We start from the raw sequence: 26,985 nt of genomic DNA, 5'->3' as shown, positions 1-26,985 counted from the left end.
ACACACACACGTTCAAGACCACCACAAATAGTCCATAGGTATGTTTTTGTAGCATCTACAGCGCATATATTTTTTTAAGGTCTTTAAATGCACTCAAAATAGTGTACCAATCCCCTCTGTAGTTACAGTAAAGAACATGTTTTCCTTGACAAAATCAACAACAAAGCAGACTTGAACATGATTTAACATTCAATCATCTTCAGTATAAACGAGGCCGAGCTGAAACACTTCCTCTTTCATATGTACACAAAATGAGGTGCCACCCTCTGGTGGTTGACAGTGGAATTACAGCCAAAATGAATAGCAGGCGGAACAAGACGGTTATGAAATGTGAATAAAAAAAAAAAACTACTTGTCTCAAAAACACTCAATGATCTTTTTGTTTGCAAATAAGAGTTTTTTTTTTTTTTTAAATAGCTTTTTACCCCCCTTCCGAAAATAATTTTTGCGGGATATACAAAAGTCAATATTATGGAAAAACATGTCTTTTTCTCCCTCAAATTTATTCTGTGTTTGTAAATGTTGGCTGTGCAGGTGGTGTGGAGGAAGTTGGGTGACGCGGCCGGCTCCAAGCTGTCCATCCGCCAGCACCTGTCGGGCAACCAGTTCAAGGGGCCTCTGTAGCGCCGCCCGCCACCAGGGGGCGTTAGTCCGTGATGTCCCACCGCCCTAGAAAAAAAACTGGAACACGCCGACAACACAAGAGAAATTAGCGAGCGCTAGTTTTGACCTTCACCACAATGTTGCAGCCACTTTGACTTTGAAGGTGCCAACGTGAGGTGGTTCCAAGCACACAAGATATCGACCCTTTTTTTTTTTAATGAGCTCCTGTAGCGCCCCCTAGCTCGGGTTACGGGTACCGCTTTCCAATCCCCTCAGACTCCAGTGAGCTTGACCGTATAGGGTTTTCTTGTTAGCGTTAGCGCAATACGAAGTCTTGCAATTAAGATTTAAGTGTAGCCTGACGGTGACAAATTGTACTTTCTTATTGTTGACGAATCACTTGCAAAGCGGTGCCCTGTCATGTTTATTATCACTAGTGAGTAGAAAACGGTCTAAACGGTTCTAGTGTTAAGTGGCGTGGACCCACTGTGACTTAGCACCTTTTGGGCTCGTTAACTTTGTATATTCTGTATAAAAACAAACGAGAGGAAGACTTCATTGTTTATGTTTGACTTTTTTCTATTTCACCAACGATGATTAGGGCCACGCTCAGATAGGAAAGAAAGATATACTGCAAGGATAAAGTTGGAAAATAACAAGATTTTTTTTTTCTTCGTTTAGGACTCATTGAGCCATTTTTGACAGTAAGAAGATTTTTGGTCCATAATGTCATAATTTTTCATGAACAATTAATACATTTAAAAACTAATTTTGCCACTTGGAAAACAGGTGAGCTGTGATTGGTTGTTCCCCGTTTCCTCAGCACATGTGATATTATCAGTTGATAGCAAGTGGGGAAAAAAATCATTTAAAAGTATTAATTGTACATGAAAAATAATACAGCTATCACAATTCTGGATAAAATGTTAACGTTTTACCTTCGAGAATAAAGTCCAACTTTTGATCATGTTACAATATTTTTAAGTACTATTAATCCCGCCCCCTCATTAAAAGGAACCACGTGTAATATTACATCTTTCTATGACATTTTGTCCTAATTAAGTTACTTTTAAAATCAGTTTTCTCTCATTACTTAAGTACTGAAAATTGACTTAATAGAAAGGTAAAACAGTAGTTCAAGAATTTTCTTAGGATAAGTTTATTTTTCTTAACTTTTTTTTGTTTTCCCAAAATTATATATTTTTCCTTCTCATAACTTAATTTTATCCTTTAAAATAATACTTATTCTAAAAAAAAATACCCCTGTAGCGTTCCAACTTTATTCTTGTAATTTCTTTTTTTCTTCTCCTTTGAGCATTGCGCTAATTGTCATGGGTGCGAACCTAGCGTGGCCATGTGATCAACTATTTAGAACACAAATGACAAGTTTGCCGTTATTGTGAATACCATTTGTTATTATGTGGCTACTAGTTCTCTCCTGGGGAATAAGAAGGTTTTTTTTGTTTTGTTTGTTTTTTAAATTCTGTGGACTTTTGAAACGCTGAAACGAGCCCGTTTGATGCTGTGCATGCTCGACAATCACGTTTCTCAGGTCGTCGTCACGCGCAAGTGGAAAGTGTCTCGACGCTGTGCATGTTCTTTGCAACTTTTTAGGATTTTGAAGTTAGCTGTACCCCCCCCCCCCCAACCTTAAAAAAAAAAACTGATGTCAGAAGCAAGAGAGTGCACCGAGAGATGGACGCAACACTCCCTTCTTTAAGCTTGCACTTCCGAAATCAAACGTGTCCACTGTGCGCCTCCATTCACGAGCAAACAGTATTAGGGCCACACTCGAAAACAAAACCCAAACAGTAGCTTTAAATACAATTTATTTTACAAAAAGTCTTTTTTTTTTTTAAACTGCAATAGGGTTTTTGGTGAAAAAAAAAAAAAAACTTTTTGGGTGGGAAAAGGACATGTACCCCCACCCACCACTGTGAAAACACTTTTTGTTTATTTGTAAAGTTATCATGGAAGTTTTAATCGTACATTTTGGTAGTAAAATGTGACGGCCCATTTTCTTTTTAATTCTCCAGTGTGGTCCCAATATGAATTTAATTCCCAGTAAAAAGTGTCCTTTTTTTCTAGGAAGTGACTGGAAGCCATGATTCTCTTATAGAAAAATGTATACTAGACATTGAAACTTGTACATGTTTTTGCATTTGGAACACTCGCAGCGACGATGCTGAATGGCCGACATTCCCGCCCGTAGTGGCTAGCATGACCGTAACGTCTTCCCGTCCACCTCAAGCCATCCGAGCTGATTGCAGCTGGCGGAATTGGCCGAGTTTAGAATCAGGAGAAAAATAAACAAGAGTTGATTCAACGACTCGCATGCTTGCTTGATTTCTGCACCGACACTGCCCCCTTGTGGCACAAATGGGAACGTTTGGTTATTTCGTTTGGTGAGTTGTCAAATTCCACAATTTTCAAAGTATATTTGCGACACACTTTTTCTTTTATTTGAATATTTTTTGTGAAGAAACTGTACTTCATTACACGAAGCTACATTTTGTTCAGAAGAAACTACTTTTATTTTATTACATGAAGCTACATTTTAATTTCAGTGATTGGGAAGGCTACTATTTGCTTGAAAGGCTGAACAGACAACATTGTGGAAACGGCGTCAAAAGTGAACATTTTGTACCCGCCAAACCTAAACAGTAAAATAAAATAACAACTCACTTTGACGATTCTGTTGATGGAAGTTCATCTCATCCAGCTGCCGCGGTTCATGGGTATGCCAGGCGGCGGGGGCAGGGGAACCTGCGACTGGCCTTGCGGCACAGGTGGAGGCGGGTACCCGGCAGGGGGGAGGCCCATGGGCGGGGGCACGTGGGTCGGGGGCATGTGGGGCGGCGGGGGGAAGTTGGTGTAGCCCGGTGGCGGGTAGCTGGGAGGCATGGCGGGCGGCGGATAGCCGGTCGGCGGAGGATGGGCTGGCGGCGGGGCTGTTGGCGGCGGGTACACGTGGTAGGGCGGCATCGGTGGGGCGTAGGTAGGCGGCATGGGGGGCGCGTAGGCGGCCGCCTCCGTTTTCATCATGGACTGAAGACTCTGGTAGCCCTCGCTGGACATGTATGAGCTGGTGGTGGACATGACGTAGTTGGAGGGCGGCGGCGGGGGCGGACGGTGTGGGAGAGGAGGGGGCGCGTGGGGCTGGTTGGGCGGCGGCGCGTGAGGGGGCGGGGGAGCCACTTCGCTCGGCGGTTCCGCTTCAGTGGGTGGGGCGGGGGCGGCGGGTTTGCGCTCTTAAATGAAAAATTGAAAAAAATATTTGATTTTGAAAGCTTACACGCGTGGGAGAAAAATATTTTTTTTGTTTGACTTTTTTGTTTAAATATACAACTTTTTCCCCCACCTAAAAATATATATACATAAATTGTTTTTTGAAAAGATTACTTTTGACATTATTTTTTGAAAGAAGAAAAATATTTTTTTGAAAAATTACTTTTAAATACATGACTTTTGTAAATTATATTACTTACAATTGAGTAAGTTGTTACATTAATTTCATATTAAAAAAATAACTTAAAAAAGGAACACATAACCTTTAGTAGTACAATATACAACTTTGGGAAATATTTATTTGTAAACATCTAAGAATTTTTTTGTAAAAAAAAATGCATGACTAAAAAAATAAATCTCGAACTTTTTAAAATAAAATTTACAACTTTCTTGAAAGCAAGTTGAGAAAATTTTAAATGCTTAAAATTTGTGAAAAAAACATGCATTAATTTTTTTAGTAAACAAAACAATAAAACAACTTTCTTGATATATAAAATGCTATTTTAAATTCATAACTTTTTGAAAAGTATGATAACATTTTTGTATTTATTTATTTTTACAAAAAAGGCATATTAACTTTTAAAATAAGATAAAACCCCTTTCCAAACTTAAGGCACTTTTTATTTTAAAAAATCATTTTTATAAGAGTATGCAATTTTTGGGGAAAAAAAAAAGGTTAAAAAATAATTTCCCTCCCAAAGATATAAAACTATTTTTGGCAAAAATATTACATATTATACAAAAATAAAATGACATTCAACAATTTTTGTCTAGATTGCGTGTGTTTGTTGTGAGAGGTGGACTATGAAGTGCATTTTGGGTTTTTCCGTACCTGGCGGCGGTGGCGGCTGCGAGGTGGGCAGCGGCGGCATGGGGCTCTCCAGTCGAGGAATCTTTAATCCAACTTGTTCTGAACATGAAAGAATATTAAACATGTTCAAATATTCAAAGTGTTACCAGTAGATGTAATACAGAATGGTTTGGGGGCGAACCTGGGGGCTTTGGTTCTTCCTTGGGGGAGGTCTGCAGGGAGAACAAAGATTTTAGTGGCCGGCGGCGCGACGCAGTAGCAAAATGGAAGCAAGCGAGGCGCTGTCTCACGTGTGCTCGTTTGAGTTGCCGCGCGGGGCTGCCGCCCTGCGGGGACGTCTTCTTGGCCGGCGGCGGGGGCGGGTTGGCGACCAACGACGGCGGCGCCGGGGGCGCGGGAGTCAGGGCAGGGGCGGCGGGCTTGTCCTGCAGCTGCTGGGGGATGGGCTTGTTGCCGTGGGAGTACAAGTCCAGGATCTGATGGCAGATGTCTAACACAACATCCAGCGGCGTTTATCAACTTTGAGATTTTTGTCATGACAGTTACTTTTTCCTTCTTATGGACGTTGTGTGTTGGTTTTTATGCTTTGTTTGAGTTTGCCGGCATTTGCGTACCTTCGAGCAGCTCGACGGGGACGTCCTGGACAAACTGCTCCCACCAGCGGCGGGACGACTGCTTGGCCGTCCACTCCTGGATGTCGAACTTGCACAGGCGGCCCGCCAGGTACATGACGGCCACCGCGATGATCTCCGGCTCCCACTGCAGCGACAGCATGGTGCACAAGCTGCAAGGGGGGGGCGTGAAAGGGGTTACTACAGGTCGTCTGGAAGCCACGCCCCTTGCTCAGCAATGTGAATTGACGTGCACGGTCACGTAACGAGAGGTTCACCTGTCATTGACGAAGGTCCACGCCATCTGGAGAACCTTGCACACTTTGTTCTTCTCCCCTTTCAACCACACGAGATGTCAAACGTCACACGAGATGTCAAACGTCAACTAAAGACGACAATACCCATAGTGTGCAATTTTAATATGCCTGCGTCAACCTTTGAGCTGCTTGACGTAACGCAGGAGGAACATGTACGGGTGTTCCACCTGCAGGTCGAACTTGATCGTCTGCAGCAGGATTCGCTCCAACACCATCACCTCCTCCTGCAACACACGTTTGTTTTGTTTTTTAAGCAAAAGTAGTGAACTTATTTTGATTTTCTAGCAAGGTTTGCGAGGGTGACCTTGGGGTCGTCTCCAAACTGAGCAAACTGCACGTCGTTGAGCAAACTGCGAGCCGTCTTGATGATGTCTTTACACTTTTTGGGCGTTTCCTCCACTTTGCCCGCCAGAAAGAGACAACAAGCTCCCGTCACCTCAAACACAAACATGCCATTAACATTATTATTATTATTAAATAACATTTTCTGTTTTTCATAAGAATTATCAATTTTGTTGTTCATTGGAATGTTTTCTTTATCTACTTGACAGAAAAAAAAGTCAGTGAAAAATACAACTTCCCTCCTGAAAAAAATTAACAAAAAAATTGTATGAAAGGATGTCTAAAAATATTTTTTTCACAAAATGTGGCTAAAGAACAAAACAAAAAAACACTTAAAATACAAATTTCTGCTCACAATAAATGTAAAGAAATGAAAGATTTTTTTCCAAGTACAACCTTTCTTCACAATAAAAACCCCAACCTTTTAAGGAACAAAGTTTTTCTTCTTTTAGAAAATGTGTCTCTAAAAATTGACACTTTCTTGACTTTTATCTAAAAAATAAAAATATTTTCCTCCAAATAAATTTGAACTCTATAAAAAAAAGATTTTTCAAAAGACATTTATAAACCTTTTTTTTTTGTCCTTTCCCAGGCATACGTTGTGAACTTACATATCTGGGGAACTGCTTGAACGAGTGAAACATATAGAATCGGTGAAAGTAGATGATGCCCGTGGCCAGTGTGTCGTAATGTCTGCCAGTGGTCAAGAAAACAAATACTGACACTGCCTATATTATTTCCTACGAGCATCTTTTGAAACACGTGCCATGGAAAAGGATACAGGCCAAGTCGGGTGCCCACGTCAAATATGAACCGGGCCCCCTCCCTGCGGTAGCGGGCTTCCGTACCCGGGTCCAGGCCTTCCGACTGAGAGGGCGTGTGTGCCAAATCCTTCTTGTCCCAGTACCAGCATGGCTTGATGTGGTCCAACATGGCCTGCTGGCCGAGCGTCGCGTTGTCTTTCGACTCCTTCACCGGCTGGGGGGAGGCCACCGAGGTCGAGGGGCCTGCGTTGACCGCCTGCTGGCCATTGAAAAAAATCATTCAAACATTGTCATCATTTGATTTAGTGCTGCAGTTGTATTACACTAAAATAATGCTAATACTAGATTTTAGGCTAGCTGCTCCCCAATAATTTCAAAGTGCAAAAGCAAGTAAATAAAACGTTTTCTCTAACAAGTGCCGGGCACATTATTGACAGGCGTGTATTTAATATTTATTACATTGACTTCTTATTTGTCGTTCCTGCATTTCCCCCAGAAAAGAAACCTTATAAAGAGTATTTTTTTAATAGGTGGGGACTTACTTGTTTTTTTAAAAATACTTACAAAAAAAAAATCCGACTATAAAGAACAAACATGTTTAAAAATGCTAGTCCAGCATTATCAGTGCCTCATCGTGCGAGTGTTCGACAGTTAGAGGTCCGATTTTTATTCACAAATTATTAACCCTGGCTGTACAGCTACGTTAGGTCATGAGTGACACATAACCACTACGCTATTAACAACCCACACAGCATTTATGTTACAGAATTATGTAAAATGCGAAATAATGAGAAACCTGAACGTGTCACTTTGCTATTTAACCGTTGCCGGCTAGCTAACACGCTAACGGGCTAGCATGCTAAGTCCGATGCAATACGTCAACCGGATACAAATTGATTAATATTTGCCAAAGGCTTAATTTATATTTCTAAAGACAGAGCGTGTCCTACCTTTAACATGTCGGCGTGAAAATATCCTTCCAAACGATTTGCAGGTACAATCGGGGGTTGGCTCAAACTATGCTAACAAGCAGCGTCCATTGTGAGTGGTAAGAGCGCCGCCATTATGCTTTCAGGCGGATGGGACGTACTGTGACGTAATGACGCTTACACACGATATCCGGTACGACGGCAGGCGAATTCAACGTTTTAAAACTTTTATTTTGAATATTGACAATTGAAGATATAATTACATTTTTTGCTGAATATTATTTTTAATATTTATTTTCTGTTATTTAGCACACCAGACCGTTTTTTTTTTATTTAGTTGTGCCACAAACTCACTTGAATTGCTGGTAAATGGACTCCAAAATGTTCCGAACCCTACGGAGATAGGGGGAGGGGGGGAGCTGAACAAGAAAATGTGACATTTAGAGTTACATTTTGGTTGATAAACTAACATGTCTAGCGCATTTTTTTTTACTGCACTGTCTGTGTATGTACTGCATCGTACCCTGTATTTGCAATTACGAACACTAGGGGGAGCCAAATAACTACTTGTCAATGTGGAGAAAACAGTGGACGCGATGTCTCATTTAATCAAATGTGACACCTGACATCGTTTATAAAAAAGGTATTTGAGATCAAGTGCTAGAGAACAAGTGGCGTCTAATTGAATCAAATGTGACGTTTGACAGTATTTTTAATTATTACTCGTGCTATAATCACAGAAAGTGCATTTTGCTTTGCGTTGTTCATGAGTAAATAAAATGTATTCATACAGAACTTTTCACAGAGGAGATTTACATAGTGCTTCACATAGTCAAAATACAGATAGGTAGGTATGCCTGCTACTACATTACTTTCAAATCCCCCTTCCATGATTGGATAGTTTTAGAATGACATGAAAAATATTACTATTAAAAATGCACGATGGGAAGAAGAAATGAACATGCCCTCGCTTATAGAATACTTTTGGGAGCTTGTAGACCAAAAGCAACAACTACCCCCCAAAAATGCAGCGATACTCTCATTTGGCTGTTAATATATCCCCAACAATTAAAAGTGACATCATGTCACGACCTGCCGTGAAAAACAAGTTCCTCAATGACATCAGTCGAACCGCATGGCGGGCGCACCTCTGAGACGCACCCGCGGTGAATCATTTAGGCCCCCCCGATTAAAAATGGGGAATCTGCATTCATTATAAATTCATCCGTGCTCGGACAAATCCTCTTAACCACTGGCAGGAATTGTCAGGATGGAAAAGGAGTAAGAGCGTCGTCTGCTTGTATCGCCCGTAGCAAGGGAGCGTCTCAATGTGTCACTCACGTCAACACACACACACACACACACGCGAACACACACACATTCATGGATTCCACAGTAAATCAGCTTATGAATAATATATCTATCTACTTTCTTTATTAATATTAAACATTGCATAATGAAGCGCTGTGCCTTCAGATGAGTGCAATATTCATATTTCCATGAAGTGGACCTCTCATTGTTTATGTCATGCTGAGCTTTGACGCATCCAAATGGGCGCGGCCTTTGACCCCAAGGGTGCCACATTCCCTTCTTTTCTTTTTTCAACCCACTTTTGACTCATAAAAACTGCATTGTGTGCCCCGTTTGTCCTCGTATGCAATGGCCTATTTTTTTTTTATAATTTCAACATGTTTTCAAATGTACTTTATTTTTCAAAGTTATTTACTTAAATTAAAAAATTCGATCTATTTTCACAGCTTTATTTGCAACATACAACATATTAATTGTTCATATCATCTTATATTATTTTCTTGCACATCGGCCAAATTGGTAATTTTCTTTTTATTATTTTTTTTGTACATATTATGTTGCATATATTTGTATATATTTCAATTACATTTTTCATTCATTTGTTATCGCTTTTTAATTTTTTGTCTATTTGAATATTTTTAATATATATTTTTTAAACTGTGTTAATTACATATTTTACATTATAATTTCCTTTTGATTTGACTGATTTAGTCATTTTTTATGTACTGTACACATTTTGAAGTCTTTTAAAAAATAATTTACATTATTTCATGTAGTAATTGCCCTTTAAAAAAATAGTTTTTATTTTCCATATGAGAGGATACTGTAATGTAATAATTAAAAAATATATTTTTTATTTACGTTTAATTGATTGATCCATCTATCGTCTGTAGTGCTTGTCCTGAATAGAGTCACCAATGAAGATGAAGATGCTTTATTAGATTTGATTTTATATATATATATATTATAGATTATTAGAAAGTTAGTGTTAGCACGCCCAAACTTTCTTGCGCTTTGCCCGGTTTCTTCTAAACACCCCGCGGTGCGTTCAGGTACCGAGCGGCTCGGCGCCGGCACTCAGCGTGTCCCCTCGGAGGCAACACTTTGGACTTAAAACATTTCCCGTGTCCACAAAGGGTATTTTCCGCGTGCGCGGCGCCACCCCGCGTGCAGCCTAAACTGCCTGCGCGTACAAGCTATAATGGAGACATTGATGTATTATTGAGAGCACCCACGGGTGAGGATCAAGGGAGCCGGAGAGAGTGTGCGTGAACTCCAGTTTGTGTTTTTCTTTTAGCATCCGTCTGGTTACAACAAGAAAAAAAAAAAATACCAGAAAGCTGAAAATACCCCCCCAAAAAGTTGGGAGGTGTGTACAGTTACACATTTCTGCCAGTTGGGGGCGCATGTTTAATCGAGCATCACATCATTTAGCGTTGTCCATCTGCCCCAGGAAACTGGTGCCTTGAGATACTAACGGCTCGACATGAATTACTATTTTTTTTGCCACTCCCAGTTGGTTGACTGTCAAACTTAACATCAAACAAAGAGAATTAGAGAATGCAATTTCTTGAGAAATTGCGTGTAAATTCTTTGAGGCTAAATGATGTTGTGGAATGATACGGATGACATGGAGTGACATACAATGACCTGGAATGAGCAGAACATGTTTTAGTTGAAATTGTTTGGATCAGTTACTATATGTGGAAACCGAAGATGAACGGGTAGACATTTTGAGTTACGATGGTTTGAATCGATAAAAAAAAAGTAGAAAAATAAAACAAAAATCATAATCTTTGCCTTTTATTTAGAAAAAAAAATGTGGTAGGGATAAGCTTACTAGTTTAAAGTTTCAACGTTCTGAATGCGTCAAACAATTCAGGAGTTAGAGGAGAAAAACAAAGAATATTCAATTTTTGGCTTTTATTTTGAAATTTGGATAAATGTGTAGGGATAAGCTTACCAGTTCAAAGGTGGGGTGGTTTGATTTAGAGGGAAACAATTTTGTTGTTGTTGTTGTTGTAATACTTAGCTATCATTTTGAAATTTTAAAATAAATTGGCGGTAGGGATACACTCAACAGGAAAGTCTGTTTAGCTTAATGCTAACAATGCAAAACGCCATAGTCGAGTTCAATAGTATCTGCATGCATGTGGTGTTGTTATACTTCACCATAAACTGTGCAAAAACACATGCAGACTGATAATGTAACTTCACTCATAGGCATATATTATTTATCCTCGGTAAAGAACGACTAATTTTACTGCAACACTGCGGCGAGGGTCAGACGCTGCATCAAACCAAAATGGAGTTGACGTTTTTTTTTAAAAATCTTCTGCTCGACAAATACTCTGTATTTAAAATAAATAAACAAATAAATAAGGCATTTAAAAAAAACTCGTTCTAAAAACGAATCAAAACTGCCTGTATTTAAAAAACAAAAGTCCAAACAAAATGATGAACTAACAACTTTAAAGTTTCCAAATGTATTGTGCGCCACTTCGGCCGAGGGCCGTCGTCGTCGTGCCATCTCCGTCCCGGGCCGCGGCGCCGCGTCTGCCGAGCTTACGTCTACTTGAGCCAGAGCCGAGATGACATTTCATTTATATAAATAATTAGTGGGCCTGAAAGTCCCCCAGGCCTGCCCCGCAGCAATCAAACTTCTAATGCTCTTAAAATTGCTCAGCATCTTTTATTAATGGCCCGGCGTTAAATGTATCGCCGCTGTGGCGAGCGGGAGCGCAAACGCGGATTCTTCTTCTGCTTCTGCTGCTCCACCAGGAAATGGTGTCAACATTTAAACGCTGCGGTTTTATATTGGACAATGTATTTCTACTGCTTTACATCAGCTCGCCGCTGTGAATGATGACGGCTCATTAGTTGCTTTTTAATAGCCTTGCGCTTTATAAAACATACTGTAATAGCATAATTAAATGCAATGAAAAGATTAGGTGATTTATTGTGACTCCTGCTGGTGTGCACGATTCGTCCAGCGGGGGCAGTATAATACAGTGAGAAGACGCAAACGAAGAAGACTTTCCTAACTACTGTCCAAAAGTGACCGCGTGTGTGAATTTGGGTTGCGTTAAAGAAGCAGTAAAAGGGCATCAATGTGGCTCTCCTTGCCCGCATGCGAGGGCATTGCCGTACCTTGATGGATTGGAGCGGTGTATTTGTTGATGTCGTTTGCTAAAAAATACTAATTTGGAAATTCTCCATCATATCTGAAAAGAAAAAAAAGTTATGAGAATTAGCAAGTTTTTTTTTCATGCTATCAAAATAGGTATTGTAAGTTACAGTAAAAATTCTGTTTTTTTCTTCAGTATTTTTCAGAGCATGTACTTTTTAGAGGTACTTATTGATTATTATTGATAATTTTTTTTGTAATTCAATTTAAGTGGAGCGTGGGAGTCCTTTTGCCATCTCTGCAGCTCTAAACAGGCAATTGATGAGAGGAGCAGATACACTTGGCACGTTTAACAAGCGGCCTACCCTCGTGAGCCAACAGAGGGCGTTGTTGTCTCACATGCGTGTCGATGGTCATGGCATCAACATGCTTTTAAGTCCTTCAAATGTCAGCCAACTCACTGCAAACTGAAAATAATGATTTTTCCATGACTTTTAATTGATGCTTTTTATTATTAAAAAAAAAACGTTACACTATTTCAAAAACTATGCACATAATACTAAATAGATAAAGTATATTTAATTGAGAATTAGGTGATGAAGATGGTAATGAAAAGATTTTTTTGAAGATTTATTTAATTTTACGTTTTCCTGTTTTGTCAACGAAATGTTTCATTTACAGAGGACAACCCCTGCCAATTTGAAGAATGGCAGTTTGATACGATGAATCAAAAATATAATAAGTCTAAAATGTCAATAAAGGTCAGAAAATTTATTTTGATTACTTTCTTTTAGATTCTGATTGGCTAAAATGGCCTTAATGGTTATAACGCTTCCTATAGATTTGGAATATATTTTTATCTTTTGTTTTGGTTGTCATTATTATTTTTTTCAACCTACATACTAAAGCGTAACATTTGGGAGACCCTCTGTGACACCTTTTCTGCAAGACTTTCTTCTTGCTTTTGATTGGCTGAAATGTTTATTTGCTATGCATTAAAATTGTTTATTTTTTTTATTTTTTTATTTTTACTTAAGTATGACAGCCAGGAGAAACGTACAAGCAACAACAAAAAAAAGCAGAGTAACTTTCTTCCCTCTTCCGATTAGCTAAAACGACAAAGGTGCAAAGCAGCGCCTCCTGTAGGTCTGGCATGCATGTAGCATCCTGCAAACGCACCTTATGTCAATTATTTTACACCTTTAAGATTTTTGTTGTCAATATTAAAAACAAACAAAAAGACAACTAAGTGGGGTGGGCATATGCAACACCAGCCATCGGCCCCACTTGATCCGGCCCTGCCAGGCACTTCTCAAGCACGCGCGCGCACACGCACACACAAATGGGGTCGTCCTCTTAAACAAGACCCAACAGGGAAAGCAGGAGGAAACATTTGGACTGTGTTGTTGGACAAGGAGGAGGAAGAAGAGGAGGAGGTGTCTTGTCTGCCCATGCATTCTCTCTCACTCGCTCACTCTCTCTCTCTCTCTCTCTCTCTCTCCATCAGCGAGTCTCCCGCCACAGGAGCCAAGAGTTGCCGTTCCGAGCGCAGATGCCAAAACGCACACAAGGAGCCGGTGCCAAAGGGTCATTTGTATTTTTTTTTTTTAGTGCACCAGCAGCGAAAGAAGAGGAAACTGCTTGCAGCGGGATCCTAAATTAACACCGGCAAGAAAGCAGCATCACAGCGCAGGATTTTGCAGTTTTTTTTTGTTTTTGTTTTGGCATCGTGGCTTCTTCGTCCTGCTGCTGTGCACGTCCAGGTGTTTTGTTTCCTCTCGGCCCGAAGAAGGACAGCGTGCAGCGCGCATCCTCGCGCGCCCGCCAAACTTGCGCACCAGTTCTCGCGGAAGACGAGCAAATCGAATCAAATCCCAATTTTAAAACGGAGGAGTAAGGGTCCGGTCCAGCCGAGAGCCTCAGCGGACCGACACGACGGTCCGAGCCGACTCCAAGTGCCGTTCACCGGGCGATGCCAGAGTAAATGCCGGGGCGATGTCCCGCCGCAAGCAGGTGAACCCGCAGCACTTGTCGTTGAGCCACCGGGAGACGGCGCCAGGTGAGATGCACGCCGATGCCCTCGCGACATCTTTTCTGTGGCCGCTACGAAGAAAACGCGCCTCGAGATGGTTTTCATTTCAACTGGCAGGCGAGCGAATTTAAAAACGGGCATTTTCGCTATCTGATTTCGCCACGTGGGTGTCCAACGCGTTTAAAACATCACGGAACTAACTTGAAATAGGCACAGAAAATTCAAGCGTGTTTTGTAAACATTCGCGTTTAATTTTGTCGTCATTTAGTAGCGACACAAACAGGCTTTTATTTAAACAACGTGTTGTTTTGACGAACGTGTTATTTGTACAATTGCAAAAACATTTTTTTCTCTCGTACAAAACGTTAACAATCGCCTTTTAAATCATCGCACGTGTTCGTCACGTTAAAGTTGTTTTTGCTTCTTATTGCAATCATCACACACACACACGCGCACACACACGCACACGCGCACACGCACACTGCACTAAAGTTTGTTTAAACAGACGAAATCATGCATGACGAGATAAGAACTTTTGCTCATTTGATTTCTTAAAAGAATTTATCTCGTCGCAGCCATTTGTGATAATACACACTTATCTATTTGCAGTGTGTCAAAGATTAAAAGTGTCCTCTAATCCCAATCCTAATATCAATTTGAACCTTCATCTCGTGCTTTCTGCTGCTCGATCCAATTTGATAGACGAGGCCTAATCGCTCTAATTCAATGCACGCCAGCCTCATGATGTAATCTGGGGCCAATGTTTTATTTTATGTGTGTTACAAATTATTGATCCTCATCACTTAGTCAGACAATTGAGGAGCTCTTTCATGCAATTCTCCCTCACGATTGCACACTTTTACGATTGTTGTTATTACAATCAGCCAGCCACATTGGACGTTTTGCATTATTTTAATTAGTCGCGTTGATTGATGTGCAGACAATTAATTTTACAGTGTGGATGAGCGAGAGAGAGAAAAAAAAAAAAAACACATTCCAAACTACAGTTGTACCTGAGGGTGTGTGTGTCAAGTGTCAAGTGTGTGCATGTGTGTGTGTGTGTCATTTACCTGCACGCATCATGCCAGAAAAAAAAAAAGAAAGAAAAAGAAGTTTGCATATTTTCATTTGTCTGCTGCAGGGCTCTCGAGGTGAGGGGCGGTGGGGGGGGTGCAAATTTGGCGTAACAGTTAAATATTTCCCACCCCCGCTCGCAGCCATGGGTCACTTTGTTTGATGTCTTTTTTTTTTTTTTTTTGTCGCTTTGCATAACACACACGCACACACACCTGCTTTTGAACTTGATCCACACGAAGGTGCGAAGAAGTGTCTTCCGGACTCGGAGTGCAAGATGGTTGGCCGCGCAAAAATAGAAGGGCCTCCAATCTGGTCCTACCTGTTTTAACACAACACACACACAGACACACACGCGCACGCACAGACACTCGCACAAACAATGCAGAAGCGATAATGTTTGTCTTGTTTACTCAAGCTCGCTCCAGACGCCTAAACAGATGAGTCAAATCATTATTACGGCTGTGTGTGTGTGTGTGTGTCGAGCGGAAGCCTGAATGTCACCTCAGTAAAACAAAACCCCACGCCAAGGCCACGCCATCCACATTTCGCCCCCCCCCCCCCCAATCAGCCATTTTGCGTTGGTTTAATCAGAACGAGCAACTGCAATGAACGACATGTAAGAAGTGAATGTGTGTGTGTGTGTGTGTTGTCGAGCGGAAGCCCGATGTCAACCTCGGCAGGGCGCACATTTCCACCAAACCATCCGAATCCGGACACATGCACACACTTTCTTTTTATTTCGTGTGTGTTTGTTAGGAAGTTTCGACATAGTCGATTTGGTTTAATGCTGTTCTATAAGCAACAAAAAATAGGTTTGATGTGCGTGTGTGTGTGTGTAGCGGAAGTCTGAATGTCACCCCCGGTGCACCCTGCCAAGACAAAAAGCAATCACAATTTGGACGGTGTAAAGACACTCCTACAGTTCATTTTGTCCTTCATATATATATATAAAAACAACTGTACAGCAAATGTTTAATAAAAAAAAAAAGTATACACACCCCTATTCAAATGAACCTTTTTTGGGGGGACTGATGTATTTAAAAAAAAAAAAAAAAAAAAGCGAAACTTTTTCCACCATTGTGACCCAACAACACAACTGGAAAATTTTTTTTACAAGTGAAGAAAATAACAACTGGCGTGGTTGCACAAGTGTACACACCCTCCTGTAACTGGGGTTGTGGCTCTGTTCAGGGTGAGCCAATCAAATTCAAACGCACGTGCTAAATGGGAATCAGAACGCAGCTGCCTCAATTTTCAGTGGCTCTGATTAACTCCAGTGAAGGTTCAGATGTTCTAGTAGGCTTTTTTTTGCTTTCTCGGAAAAGCTTGAGGGTTTTGTGCTAACACAGACTGCTATTTGGAACTTCAGAATTTCCTCAATCTTGAAAAACACCACATATTCTTGCCCTTTTTTTGGGGGGGGGGGTGTTGGTTTAATTTAACTTGTACAGGTTAATGGTGAAAAAAGTTTGGAAGTGATTTATCTTGACCTCATTTTTTATGGTACAAAAACCTGACATTTGATAAGGGGTGTGCAGACTTTTCATATCTACTGTATACTGTTTGTGTTTGCTAATGTTTGGTGACCAGTCCCAGGTGTATCCCACCTCTCACCCTAGTCAGTTGGGATAGGCTAACGCTAACGCTAACCCGGCATAGAAAATGAATGGAAGCATGTATGGGTGACATTTCCTAGAACAAGAAAATCAGACTTTTTTTTTTTTGTATAACAATGCGTGCGAGCGTGTTATGAAAGCAAAGCGCGTCGTCGTTTTCTGGTGAGCGTGGCGAGCAGGCCGCACTCATCAAGCCCAACTTGTTCTGGAACTGGGTTTGGGGACAAACGCAAAGCAGCCTCGCCGCGGGCCAATTCCAATTAGTGTTTACACTCAGACAACAAGGACGAGGACAACACACACACGCAAAAAAACGGTCAAATTGTCTCACTTTGGACTTGAGCTTGTCACTGTGGGCTGTTTCCTTAAGGTGGATTGTTCCGGTTACCCAGAGTCAGATCGCACCTCAGGCTGGAGGAAGGAGAGCACATTTGATTAAGTCAACACCTAACGAGTGGTTATTATCATGTACTTTTTTTTTTTTTTGATGGGAATAACGTAAAAAGGTGAGCATGAGTTGAGGTGTCAACTGTCAGGCGGGTGTCCGCTTACACTAGAAGTCGCCGCAGGTGGGCCGGCTGCCGTTTTTTTTGCAGTCATTCGAGTCACGCCGACGATGAGCCCCGAAGGCTCGAACCAGAATGGCGGCATATTTCTGGACAGCGAGGCTTTGTGGAATTGTGGCCTCGTCGGCGTCAAAAAGTAAAAAGACTATCACATCATAACTATTGTGTTGTGTTTACTTACGTAAGTAAAATAAAGCTCAGTAAAAAAAAAAGAAAAAAAAGGCCACGCCCCTTAAAGGTGCACACACTACACGACATCTGTTGTTACTACGCTTGCATAAATAAAATTGGGGTGTTTTTTTGTGGGTGCTGAAACAGAACTCACGTACTTTTATTTTATTGAGACGTCATTTGTGAAGCAAAAATATTTGTTGCTCATTAAATGTATAGGAAAAAAAACCCCAAATGTGTTCTAGTCCCAAGATCAAGTTTAGCTTTTACTTTAATCAGTATGTGGCAAAAAAAAAAAAAAAAAGAGTGCAGTATCACAACGTTTAAGTGAGCTGATTGATATTGATGGCGCCAAAGCACTATATGAAGCTCCTCAACTTGATTCAACATAGTTCCTCGGCACCAAAACACCTCAAGGTGGCGTAAAAGCAATACTTTTATATTAGATACACAATAACAAGATAGGGACCCCACCCCCCCCCCCAAAAAATTTTTTTTCCGCAGTGAAAATGCAGGGAACACTGTGAACATTTATTTTTGGGATCAATTCATTGAAATGTGATATTTTCTGCAGCAGACCTGATGATCTCAAAAGGCACAGTAATAATTGGGAAGGCCTGAAATGTCGCCTTTTCACATATCATAGCCAACAAGCGTTCTTCATTGAACCACAGCAACTATCATGTTTCCACTTCTTCTGTAATTTGAGGTCTTCTAGAAGAAGAATCGTTGTGCTGCCTTTACTGCCTCTGTTCTTAGCATGCATACAAACGGTAGCTTGAGCCAAAACTAACTGCACAAACACCAGCACCATTTCTCATGCTTTGCTTCTTTTTTTTTTTCAAAAGTAATACAATTAGCCTTCCTAATGACAATATCGCTAGCTGTTTTCACTTTCTCTGAAGGCTCATTTAGAGCAACGAAAAAGGATATCTGAGACATGATGTTTACGTGGTGTGAGAAAAAGCACAACGCAGCCTTAATGAAAAAACACACGGCTATATTTATACAACATTCTCAGTGATAAACAACTAAGTGGAATATTGAATATTATCAAAGCAGACTAAAAATACTCCAGAATACTACGGATTTATTATGCAAGTCTCACCTGGTTGAATAGTTAAGCAAAAAATAAATTAAAAATGCATAATGCTGTGATACTTTGTAAACTGAATCGTTTGGAGTCGATGGAAAGACGAAAAAAAAAAAATCATCAAAGCAAGTAAGAAAAAAAAAGGTAGCTAAAATTTGATGATACGATTTTCATTGTGGATCGAGTTTTGTATAAAAAGAATGAAAGAAAAAAAACTAACTAAAAAAAGATGTTAAAAAAAAAAACAAGTTCAAAATTTGGGTGAGAAAGAAAACCAAAAAAAAAAAAGCATAATAAAGGTTGGAAACTAAAATCACTAAAGTCTACAAAAAACAACATTTGAAATGTGAAATATAACAATAAATTACATTAAATTTTGGATTAAAAAGGCAAAAGGCAAAACGGTATTTCTTTATTTATATTTTGATAAAAAGATAAACAAAAAAAATTGGGATTATGTGTTTTTCATTGGTCTTTGGGTAAAAAAAATAAAAAAAATAAGATATATTTTTTTATTCTATAAATAAATTTTTTTTTTTCAAAAACACCTAGTTGTGGATAAAAAAAAAACACAGACACACACAGCTAGCAACCTTCTGGCTATTCTTGCCTACATATCGATTATCGACCGATAACGTGGATATTGTGGCCGCCACGCGACAAAATCCCAACAAAGACCATTTTTGTTTTGTTTTGACGTCTAACGTGAACTTTAGCGTGCGTTAGCCGCTTGACGAAAGGCGTCACCCGTATAACGGATGCGCCTTCCCCTCATCTGATCTGCTCAACACTTTTTTTCCTGCTTTATTTGCAACATATGGCCACACACACATACACACACATACGCACGCACACACACACACACACACACACAGAGTGTAAGTAAGCAGACGACAAGCTCGCAGGCGTTGATTGGCTCCCGATTGGCTGTCGGCCATTTCACTTTGTTCCCTCATTTTGCTTGAATATTTCAGCGTCGTCAGCCGAGCACATCTGATGAATTTTGCACGCCGCGCTTGCTCGCTATCTTATCGTGCAAAAGTTGTCAAACGCCGATGCCTATCTACCCACATTGCGCCTCGTCGCCTTTCCGAGTCATCGGCGGCGAACGGCGAGGATCGGCGGGGGCTCTCGTCCGCCTTTCCTCGTCCAGGCGGAGGCTAAAGCGAAGCCGCTTGTTGTTTGAATTTTTGATTGCAGCCATCTGCAATGTCGTCGCCGGTGTCGTTTATTCCCGACGGGAGTGACAATCACACACATGTAAGCCCCCCCCCCCGTCAACCCCCCCTCACCCCCGTTTTGCACCCACACCGCCCCTGGGAGCGTACTTGTGTGTGTGTGTGTTTTTAAACTAGGAAAACGCAAACAAAGACAAGAAGGGGAGGGGAGTGTGATTTTTTTGTGGAAAATGATTTTTTCTTTAAATTCCACTAATGGATCTTCCTTTTTTTTAATGAAATAAAAAATCCAATAGAAGATATATAAACAAATAAATATATATCAATTTATATACAAACTAAAAAGCATTTAAAAAAAATCTGCTTAATAGATTTCAAAGCAAAAACAAAATGGCAAAAAAAGTTGTGAGATTTCAAGTTTTTAATAAAAAGAAGAAAGCTAAACAAAAAAAGGATGAGAAAATGTAAAAGTTATGAAGATAAAAAAAAAATAAAAAATCACGCTCAAACACAATAACCAGAATAACCCAAAAATATTGTGGGCAAAATTCAAGTTTGGGACAAATAGAAAAAACCTACATAAAAAAGAAGAACAAAGATTTAAAAGTTGTGAAAAAAAAGCAACAAAAAAGACATAAAATGAAGAAAAAACAAATGCACACAAAAGGAAGAAACAATTTCAAAATCACACACCCAATAATAAGCAAAAAAAAGACAAAATTAAAATTTTTGAAAAAATAAAATAAAATAAAAACAAACTAAAATGAAAGGAAAAAATAGCACCAACAAGTAAACCAAAAAAAGAAAGAAAAGTTGACAAAATTCAAGTTTTTGGTGTAAAAAAAAAAAAATCACAAAGATATAAAAACTCACAAAATTAGTATTTGACACTGGTGTTTGTCATTGGTCATTTTTTGATAAACAGAAGACCCCCACCACCTCCACCACCTCCACCCGCTCCCCCGCATCACACTGGGGGCGAACATGTGTGTGTGTGTGTGTGTGTTTTTCCCTGGGAAAATGCAAACAAAGACACGCATGCATGGGGGGGTTTGCAACATGACCATTTAGTACAAAATTCTCTTTCCTTGAAATTCCAGCGACAGACCTGGCTGGGAATTTGTGCCCCCCTCCCAGGCAGGCAGCGTTTTGTCTCAGGCCGACCGCCATCATTAGGCTTTTTATGAGATTTATTAAAGGCCGCTGATGCAAGCTCGCAAAACACCCCCCCCCCCCCCCCCCCGAGCTCGCTTTGAACAACCTCCGCCAGCGCACAAATGATGCTCATGTAACAAAGCCGCGGCACAAATGAGGTTAACAATCGCAAAAATCTGTCCTATTATGATTTTTTATTTTTTTTTAAAGATTAGAGATATTAAGCTACCTTTGCCTTCCCAATACAAATCCGGAGTAGATAGAACTTTGTCGTCATATATGACAGTTACCTTAACTGTTGTAGGGCTGAGCAATAAATCTAATTTTCAAGTTGCAATGGCTGCAGTCTGTTGGAATATATTTTTTTTTTGGAAGGGGGGGGGGGGGGCGTATTATTTATGTTGTGTCTAGATAAGTTGAGTGTTTAGGAAGGACAGTCCACATGTTTCCATATCATTGCTTCATGACAAGTTGACGTGATGAAGCCACACATATGTTTGCATTATTGCTGTCGTCTGACTTATGAAAAACGGACTTTTGTTGACGCCACGCTTCGTTTTGTTGAATTTTTGGAAGTCAAAGTGTTTAGTAAGTGAACAACTCACAACTTTCAAATTCATTTATGGCTCCAGTCGCATTCATTTTTGTGTAAGCCAAACCTAAAAAACCCAAAATATTTACAGTTTGTATAATAAATCTTATTTTTATTGTAATACAGATTAATGTATTGCTTGTGTTTGAAAATAATGAGGAGGAATAAAAATCAAATGAAAGAAAATCGCAGATGATTTTCAAAATCCGTCAGCCGTATGAAGTGTCTTGTTGATTTCTGTTCTGGTGTCTTGTTGCTGTCCGTCTGAATTATGACTGCGTGCCTAATAAATATGTGACGAAACATTACAAATAACCGCAGAAGTACTATTTTTAACTCGCCATTAAAAGTAATACGGATTTGGAAATTGGTATAAATAAAACTTTGCCTTAGAATAGAAATGGTGAAGTTTTTAAATCGAAATAAATAAAAAAAATTCTCTTCTCGTTTTGTATGAAAAAAAAGAAAAAGGGATGAATATATTCAGAAAATTGAAAGAAAAAATATATAATGAAAGTCAAATAATCTTTTTAATGCGCTTGATAGTAGCAAACAAAAGAGGCCCTCAGCTGACTTTGTGTGCAGATGGACGTGCAGTAGTGATGCTGGTGCCAGATAGGGGGCGCTCTAAGGCTGCCTGACGCCATTCTGTGTGTGTGTGTGTGTGTGTGTGTGTTCATGTGCGAGAGAGAGAGTGAGAGCGGGCCAAGCAGCTTGAGTTTCACGGCTCGACCGCGTGTTTGACAGGCTCTCACGCCGCTACAGACTTTAGCGTGTTTCCATTTTTACACGCGCACACGCACACACAGGCTCCCCTTTGCAAACATTCCACGCTCGGTTGCTGCCTGCACGTGCACTTCCCCACAGGTGAGAAAGGGTCCGAGTGAGATGTCCAAGTTTGACACTACTGTGTGTGCATAGAAAGTTTTTTTTTTCTTCTTCAGATATTTATACTGTATTTGAGTTCCTTGAGATACGAGTGACCTGACTTAGGACTTTTTCTACATATGTCTGGAAAACAGTGGACACCCCCCCCACCCCCCACCCCCCCCAAAAAAGGCGCTTCAATCTGTATTTAAAACCACTGCACACTTTTCCTTCCACTAGCTCAATGCTAACACACAATGTAAAACACCATAGACAGGCTAACAAATAGCATCTATGTGGTGGCAATATAACACAAAGGAAGAGATTTTTGAGCACAAACCACATGTAGAGTCATTTACAGTATTTGTGAAACTCTTCTTTATTTGCGTCTGCATGACTGTATTGCGAGATGAAAATGATTTTGTGTTCAGAGAACGTCTACTTTGCGCCAAGTTTGACCCTAACAACTCATTTGACTTTTGTGTTTAACCGACACCTCAGTACAGGAGTTGAACCGATACTTGTAGCAGAGGCGCTTCTTTTTTAAGTACACAGTGTGAGTACTTTTGCAACCTGGTGAACAAACATGGGCCTACCTTTGTCCAAGTGGCACAAGGAGGTCAAGTTGCCGGTTGCCTGGTGTCTCATTCAGTGTCAGTTGGAACCTTTAAAAAAACAACAACACACAATTACAAATATTTCACAGGTAATAAAAGCGCTTTTGTGCCTAATTCTGTATTTGTAACTTTATTTATTGAAGTAAGTAAAAAAAAAAAAAAAAACACATTTTGATGAACCAAATTTAGCAAAAAAAAGGCTAAATTAATGTAACAAATTGTTAGCTTGATAGCACACATTAGGCAAGTCATTATTAACTTACTGTCACAATATCAATAAAAATAGGGATGTGCTTGCTAAAAATTGTGCGGCGGACACGAGACTCGTTCTTTGTTGACTTTTCCGTGTCGTTCAAAATGACTCGGGCAACTACGCTATTAGCAAAATCTCAATGGCAGCAGGTCATATGTGGGCCGCGTGCCACACTTTGCGCACCCCTCATCTAAAAACTGCGCATGGATGGCTTCCCTCCCCTGACGCCATCTCGCCACCTGCCTCATCGTCTCGGCCGCAAATATGAACGCGGCGGCGTGTGAGATTCGCCTCTAATATACCTCGCGCGCGTGCAACATGGCCGCCGCGCGCATCTATTAGCGGCGCGTCTCGGCGAACGGCGGCCGCAAGCTGTGTGATCCGCAGGTAAATATGCGTTTGTGTTCCTTCGCCGCCGCCAAAGATGATGAGATGGAAATGATCTGGCGCCGCGCCAGTCCTTCCATGTCGGGGGTGGAACGTAGGCGAGTGCTGGGGGGAGGGGGGGGCGTTTTATTTTATTTATTTATTTATTTTTAAAGGGGGGGGGGGTGAATGAATAGCAAAACATTTTGGGAAAAATTGGGGGATGGAGAAGCGGCGGGAAGTTTGGAGGAGGAACGGCGCTCTGACAGTCTGAGACGGGAGATAAGCGAGTTTAGGATCTATGCACTGATAACACACACACACACACACACACACACACACAAACACACACACACACGCACACACTCACACACACAAACACACACACACAGTCGTTATCTTAGCCTTAGCAATTATTAGGGGTGTCATGTTTGGAGAGAAGGGAGATGGAGGTTTTGGGGTGGGGGGGGGGGAGGCTACGCATCTCTCCCAGGCATCAGCACCTCTCCCTGGGTACACGTTGGCCCTGACGCCCCCTCCTCTTCCATCCCACCTGGAGCCTCCTCGAAGCTTCCGGCTTGGGGAAAAGGACACTTTTTTTTTCCGAGGTCGTCCGTTTGGGATTTGCGTTAAGCTAAGGGACTAAATCGCCGCCATAGGGTGTGCGTGTGTGTGTGTGTGTGCGTGTGTGTGTGTGAGAGATGGTTATTAATGTCCGTGTCAGATGTGTGAAGAATGAGATTTACTCTGGTAACAGGACCTCTATAGATTTTATGTCTGCGGAGAATACACTGTTTGACTCACCTGCACACACGTCCCGTTTTTTTAATGTGCCACACACACACACACACACAGGATGGATGCGGCCTTGTTGTGTGTGTGTGTGTGTGTGTGTGTGTGTGTGTGTGTGTGTGTGTGTGTGTGTGTGTGTGTGTGTGTGTGTGTGAGACAGCTCTGCAAAAGAAGCGAATGCCGCTAGCGGAAACCCAGCATGCACTGTGAGATGAAGAGCTTCCTGGCCACACACACACACGCACACGCACGGTACAGACGCTCGGTAGTGTTTCTGGGCGCCGCCCACGCCGATGTGTGTCGGATAAGCCGAGCAGGTGTCTGGCGGCTTGTCGCGCTCCCTGAATTCGGAACTTGCAAGGGGGACGACGATGTCGTGCGGTGGCGACGGGTTCCTCTTATCGGGCGATCTCGTCACCGCACGGCGAGCATGCGGCGGGGTTGGTTGGAAAGAAATGAGGACGCGTGCCTTGGTGGAGGTATCGCTCCTGAAGTTTGAGGAGGAAACAGGTGGAAAAGTCAAATGTAATCAAGATGACGGGTCGCACGTTGAGTGTGCTTGTTGTTGTTTTTTACTTTTAGTATTTGTTTCTTTAAAAGCCTGATATTGAGATTTTATTATTTGTTATGAGTAAAATAAGAAATATAATTATTCTATCAAGGTAGGTAGTATAACTACACTTTATAATGGCAGTATAAGGTAGTACGTAGTATAAATACACGTTTTAGGACATTGGTGAGGCTATTAGGTTTGCTTGTAAGAAATCTTGCCAAGTTTATTTTTTATCATCTAAAGACAAACAATTTTGTTCACATTGAGTAATACGTTCTTTGTTAGATTTTTTTTCTCGTTTTTTAAGCATTTTTTTTTTTTTTACTTTCTATATATCCGGAAACGGATGTGTACTTTCTACTCATTACTAGGCTTGTTATTTTTTTTTTCAACCTCCACCGATGACAATGTAAACAAAACAAAAATAGAGCGACAAAGTCAGCCGCGCTTGAGATTTTGATTAATGTCGATTTTGGGGGTGAAAAAAACAGGAGCGAAATCGCCATGGATGATGAACAACATGCACAACAGATTTGGAGAAGTTTGATATTTGCCATCAATGAGACTTCATCTTTTTCTTCTTCTTTTCTTCTTCTCAGTACGAGTACAATATGAAGTTAAAGTTCATAAAAGAGAGACTAGTTTGTGTGCAGAAGTTATCAAAAAAGGAAAAAACAATCAAACTTCTACTTTTACTAGCCAGGCCAAAGCAACATCCATTAAAAACTAATTTATTTATTTGCCGCCATTTTGTGTCATCTTGGTACCAATTAAGTGAGGCGAGGCGTTCCATTTAGACTTATTGAGAAAGAAATGTGCTTTGCTGCCCTCTTGTGGCTTCTATAGACAATTCAAATACATTTTGGCTGGGTGTTAATTACTTGTGGATTTTAGCTATTCACCACAGGGCTCTGTACCAAGCCCCTTTGTAGTTCTATTAAACTTTTTCGTTTGAGGGCCATATACAGAAAATCAGAAGGACAATATATAAGGATAATATTATGACGAGAAATTGTGTTGAGTCGTAAAAAAAATAAATTGTAGACACAATTTGTGTTGTTTTGCATGCCGAGTATATAAACAAATGTGTTTGCAATAGTGGCACCTATTTTTTTACTTACTTACTTTGACCACCTCCAAACATTTATTTATTTATTTTAACTGTGTCAAATGCTTAGTATATGTCTTAGGCCACTAAAAAATGGATGGTGGGCCACAAATGGCCCCCAGGCCGTAGTTTGCACACCAGTGATTTAAATAAACACAGTGATGACTTTTGTCACCTGTTTTTTTTTGCAGTCTCGTCTTAAAAACTAACTCTTCCTCCGTCTCCCTCCCGCAGTCGACGGCAATGACGCCAGGGCGAGATCCCCGTCGCCGGCCCCCGCCGCCGCCCTCCGGGGCCCCGAGGAGCACGACCTGCTGACGTGCGGCCAGTGCCAGACCAACTTCCCTCTGGGCGACATCCTGGTCTTCATCGAGCACAAGCGCCGCCTGTGCCGCGGACCCCCGCAGGGGGCGCCGGGCTCCTTCTCCGTCAAGCCGGGGGAGGCGGGCGGCGCCGCCAGCATCCCCATCTCCCCCCGGGGTCACGCCCTGGAGATGGGGAGGGGGCGCCCGATGCTGCCCGTGGAGGTGGGCGTGCAGGTGACGCCCGGCAGGGACGAGGACGCCCACAGGAGGCTGACTCCGGCCAAGGGGATCTGCCCCAAACAGGAGAAAGGAGGTAAGAGGACACACATCTGCGCTTGTCTTTATATGTTAGTGTGGACATTTATTCATTGTGAGGACATTTTGACTTGACATCTATTTGGGTTATAATCCTTAATCATTTCTAAGATTTGTGCTTTTTACTTTTCTTTTTTTTTTTTTAAAAAAAAGTTTCACACAAATACTTTTCTTTCTGTGTTAGTGTGGCACTATGTTTAATTATTATTTTTTTTTAATTGTGAGG

The 26,985-nt window shown here is 41.1% G+C and overlaps 3 protein-coding genes across 12 annotated transcripts in view; 2 read left to right on the top strand and 1 right to left on the bottom strand.

The window, feature by feature from the left end:
• The window catches only part of ccdc85cb (coiled-coil domain containing 85C, b), a 36,245-nt gene extending 33,316 nt beyond the window's left edge, over positions 1–2,929 (top strand). For both annotated transcript variants that reach the window (XM_077553159.1, XM_077553158.1), the window contains one exon: positions 535–2,929. In XM_077553159.1, coding sequence (XP_077409285.1) covers positions 535–624 — 90 coding nt within the window. In that variant the 3' untranslated portion in view covers positions 625–2,929. The remainder of the gene's footprint in view (positions 1–534) is intronic.
• Positions 40–26,526, bottom strand: ccnk (cyclin K). Of its 8 annotated transcripts, none has more exons than XM_077553150.1 (15): positions 26,315–26,526; positions 23,047–23,115; positions 17,160–17,239; positions 15,425–15,579; positions 6,754–6,995; positions 6,584–6,665; positions 5,935–6,066; positions 5,749–5,854; positions 5,592–5,649; positions 5,317–5,486; positions 4,993–5,192; positions 4,884–4,914; positions 4,724–4,801; positions 3,289–3,854; positions 40–681 (listed from the first exon to the last, which is right to left on the bottom strand). In XM_077553150.1, coding segments are annotated over exons 3-14 (1,797 nt in total). In that variant the 5' UTR covers positions 17,161–17,239; positions 23,047–23,115; positions 26,315–26,526; the 3' UTR covers positions 40–681; positions 3,289–3,312. The 8 variants fall into 8 exon arrangements, with proteins under 8 accessions (XP_077409276.1, XP_077409277.1, XP_077409283.1 ...); XM_077553151.1 differs by having other exon boundaries at positions 6,754–6,992; XM_077553157.1 differs by lacking the exons at positions 17,160–17,239; positions 23,047–23,115; positions 26,315–26,526 and adding an exon at positions 8,020–8,084 and having other exon boundaries at positions 15,425–17,150.
• Positions 13,531–26,985, top strand: part of bcl11bb (BCL11 transcription factor B b) — a 39,233-nt gene continuing 25,778 nt past the window's right edge. For both annotated transcript variants that reach the window (XM_077553148.1, XM_077553149.1), the window contains exons 1-2: positions 13,531–14,162; positions 26,374–26,757. In XM_077553148.1, the coding sequence (XP_077409274.1) occupies positions 14,099–14,162; positions 26,374–26,757 (448 nt within the window). In that variant the 5' untranslated portion in view covers positions 13,531–14,098. The remainder of the gene's footprint in view (positions 14,163–26,373; positions 26,758–26,985) is intronic.

This window comes from Vanacampus margaritifer, chromosome 19 (genome assembly GCF_051991255.1).
Source record: "Vanacampus margaritifer isolate UIUO_Vmar chromosome 19, RoL_Vmar_1.0, whole genome shotgun sequence".
NCBI lineage: Eukaryota > Metazoa > Chordata > Actinopteri > Syngnathiformes > Syngnathidae > Vanacampus > Vanacampus margaritifer.
The sequence above is the reverse complement of the archived record's forward strand: the minus strand, read 5'-3'. Positions and strand labels throughout refer to the sequence as shown.

Bases quoted from the DNA above. Each gene is read 5' to 3' on its own strand.
- ccnk (XM_077553150.1), bottom strand. The intron at 5,855-5,934 runs GTCACCCTCGCA...CGTGTGTTGCAG, and splicing joins AGTTTGGAGACGACCCCAAG to GAGGAGGTGATGGTGTTGGA. The intron at 3,855-4,723 runs GTACGGAAAAAC...TTTTCATTTAAG, and splicing joins GCAGCCGCCACCGCCGCCAG to AGCGCAAACCCGCCGCCCCC.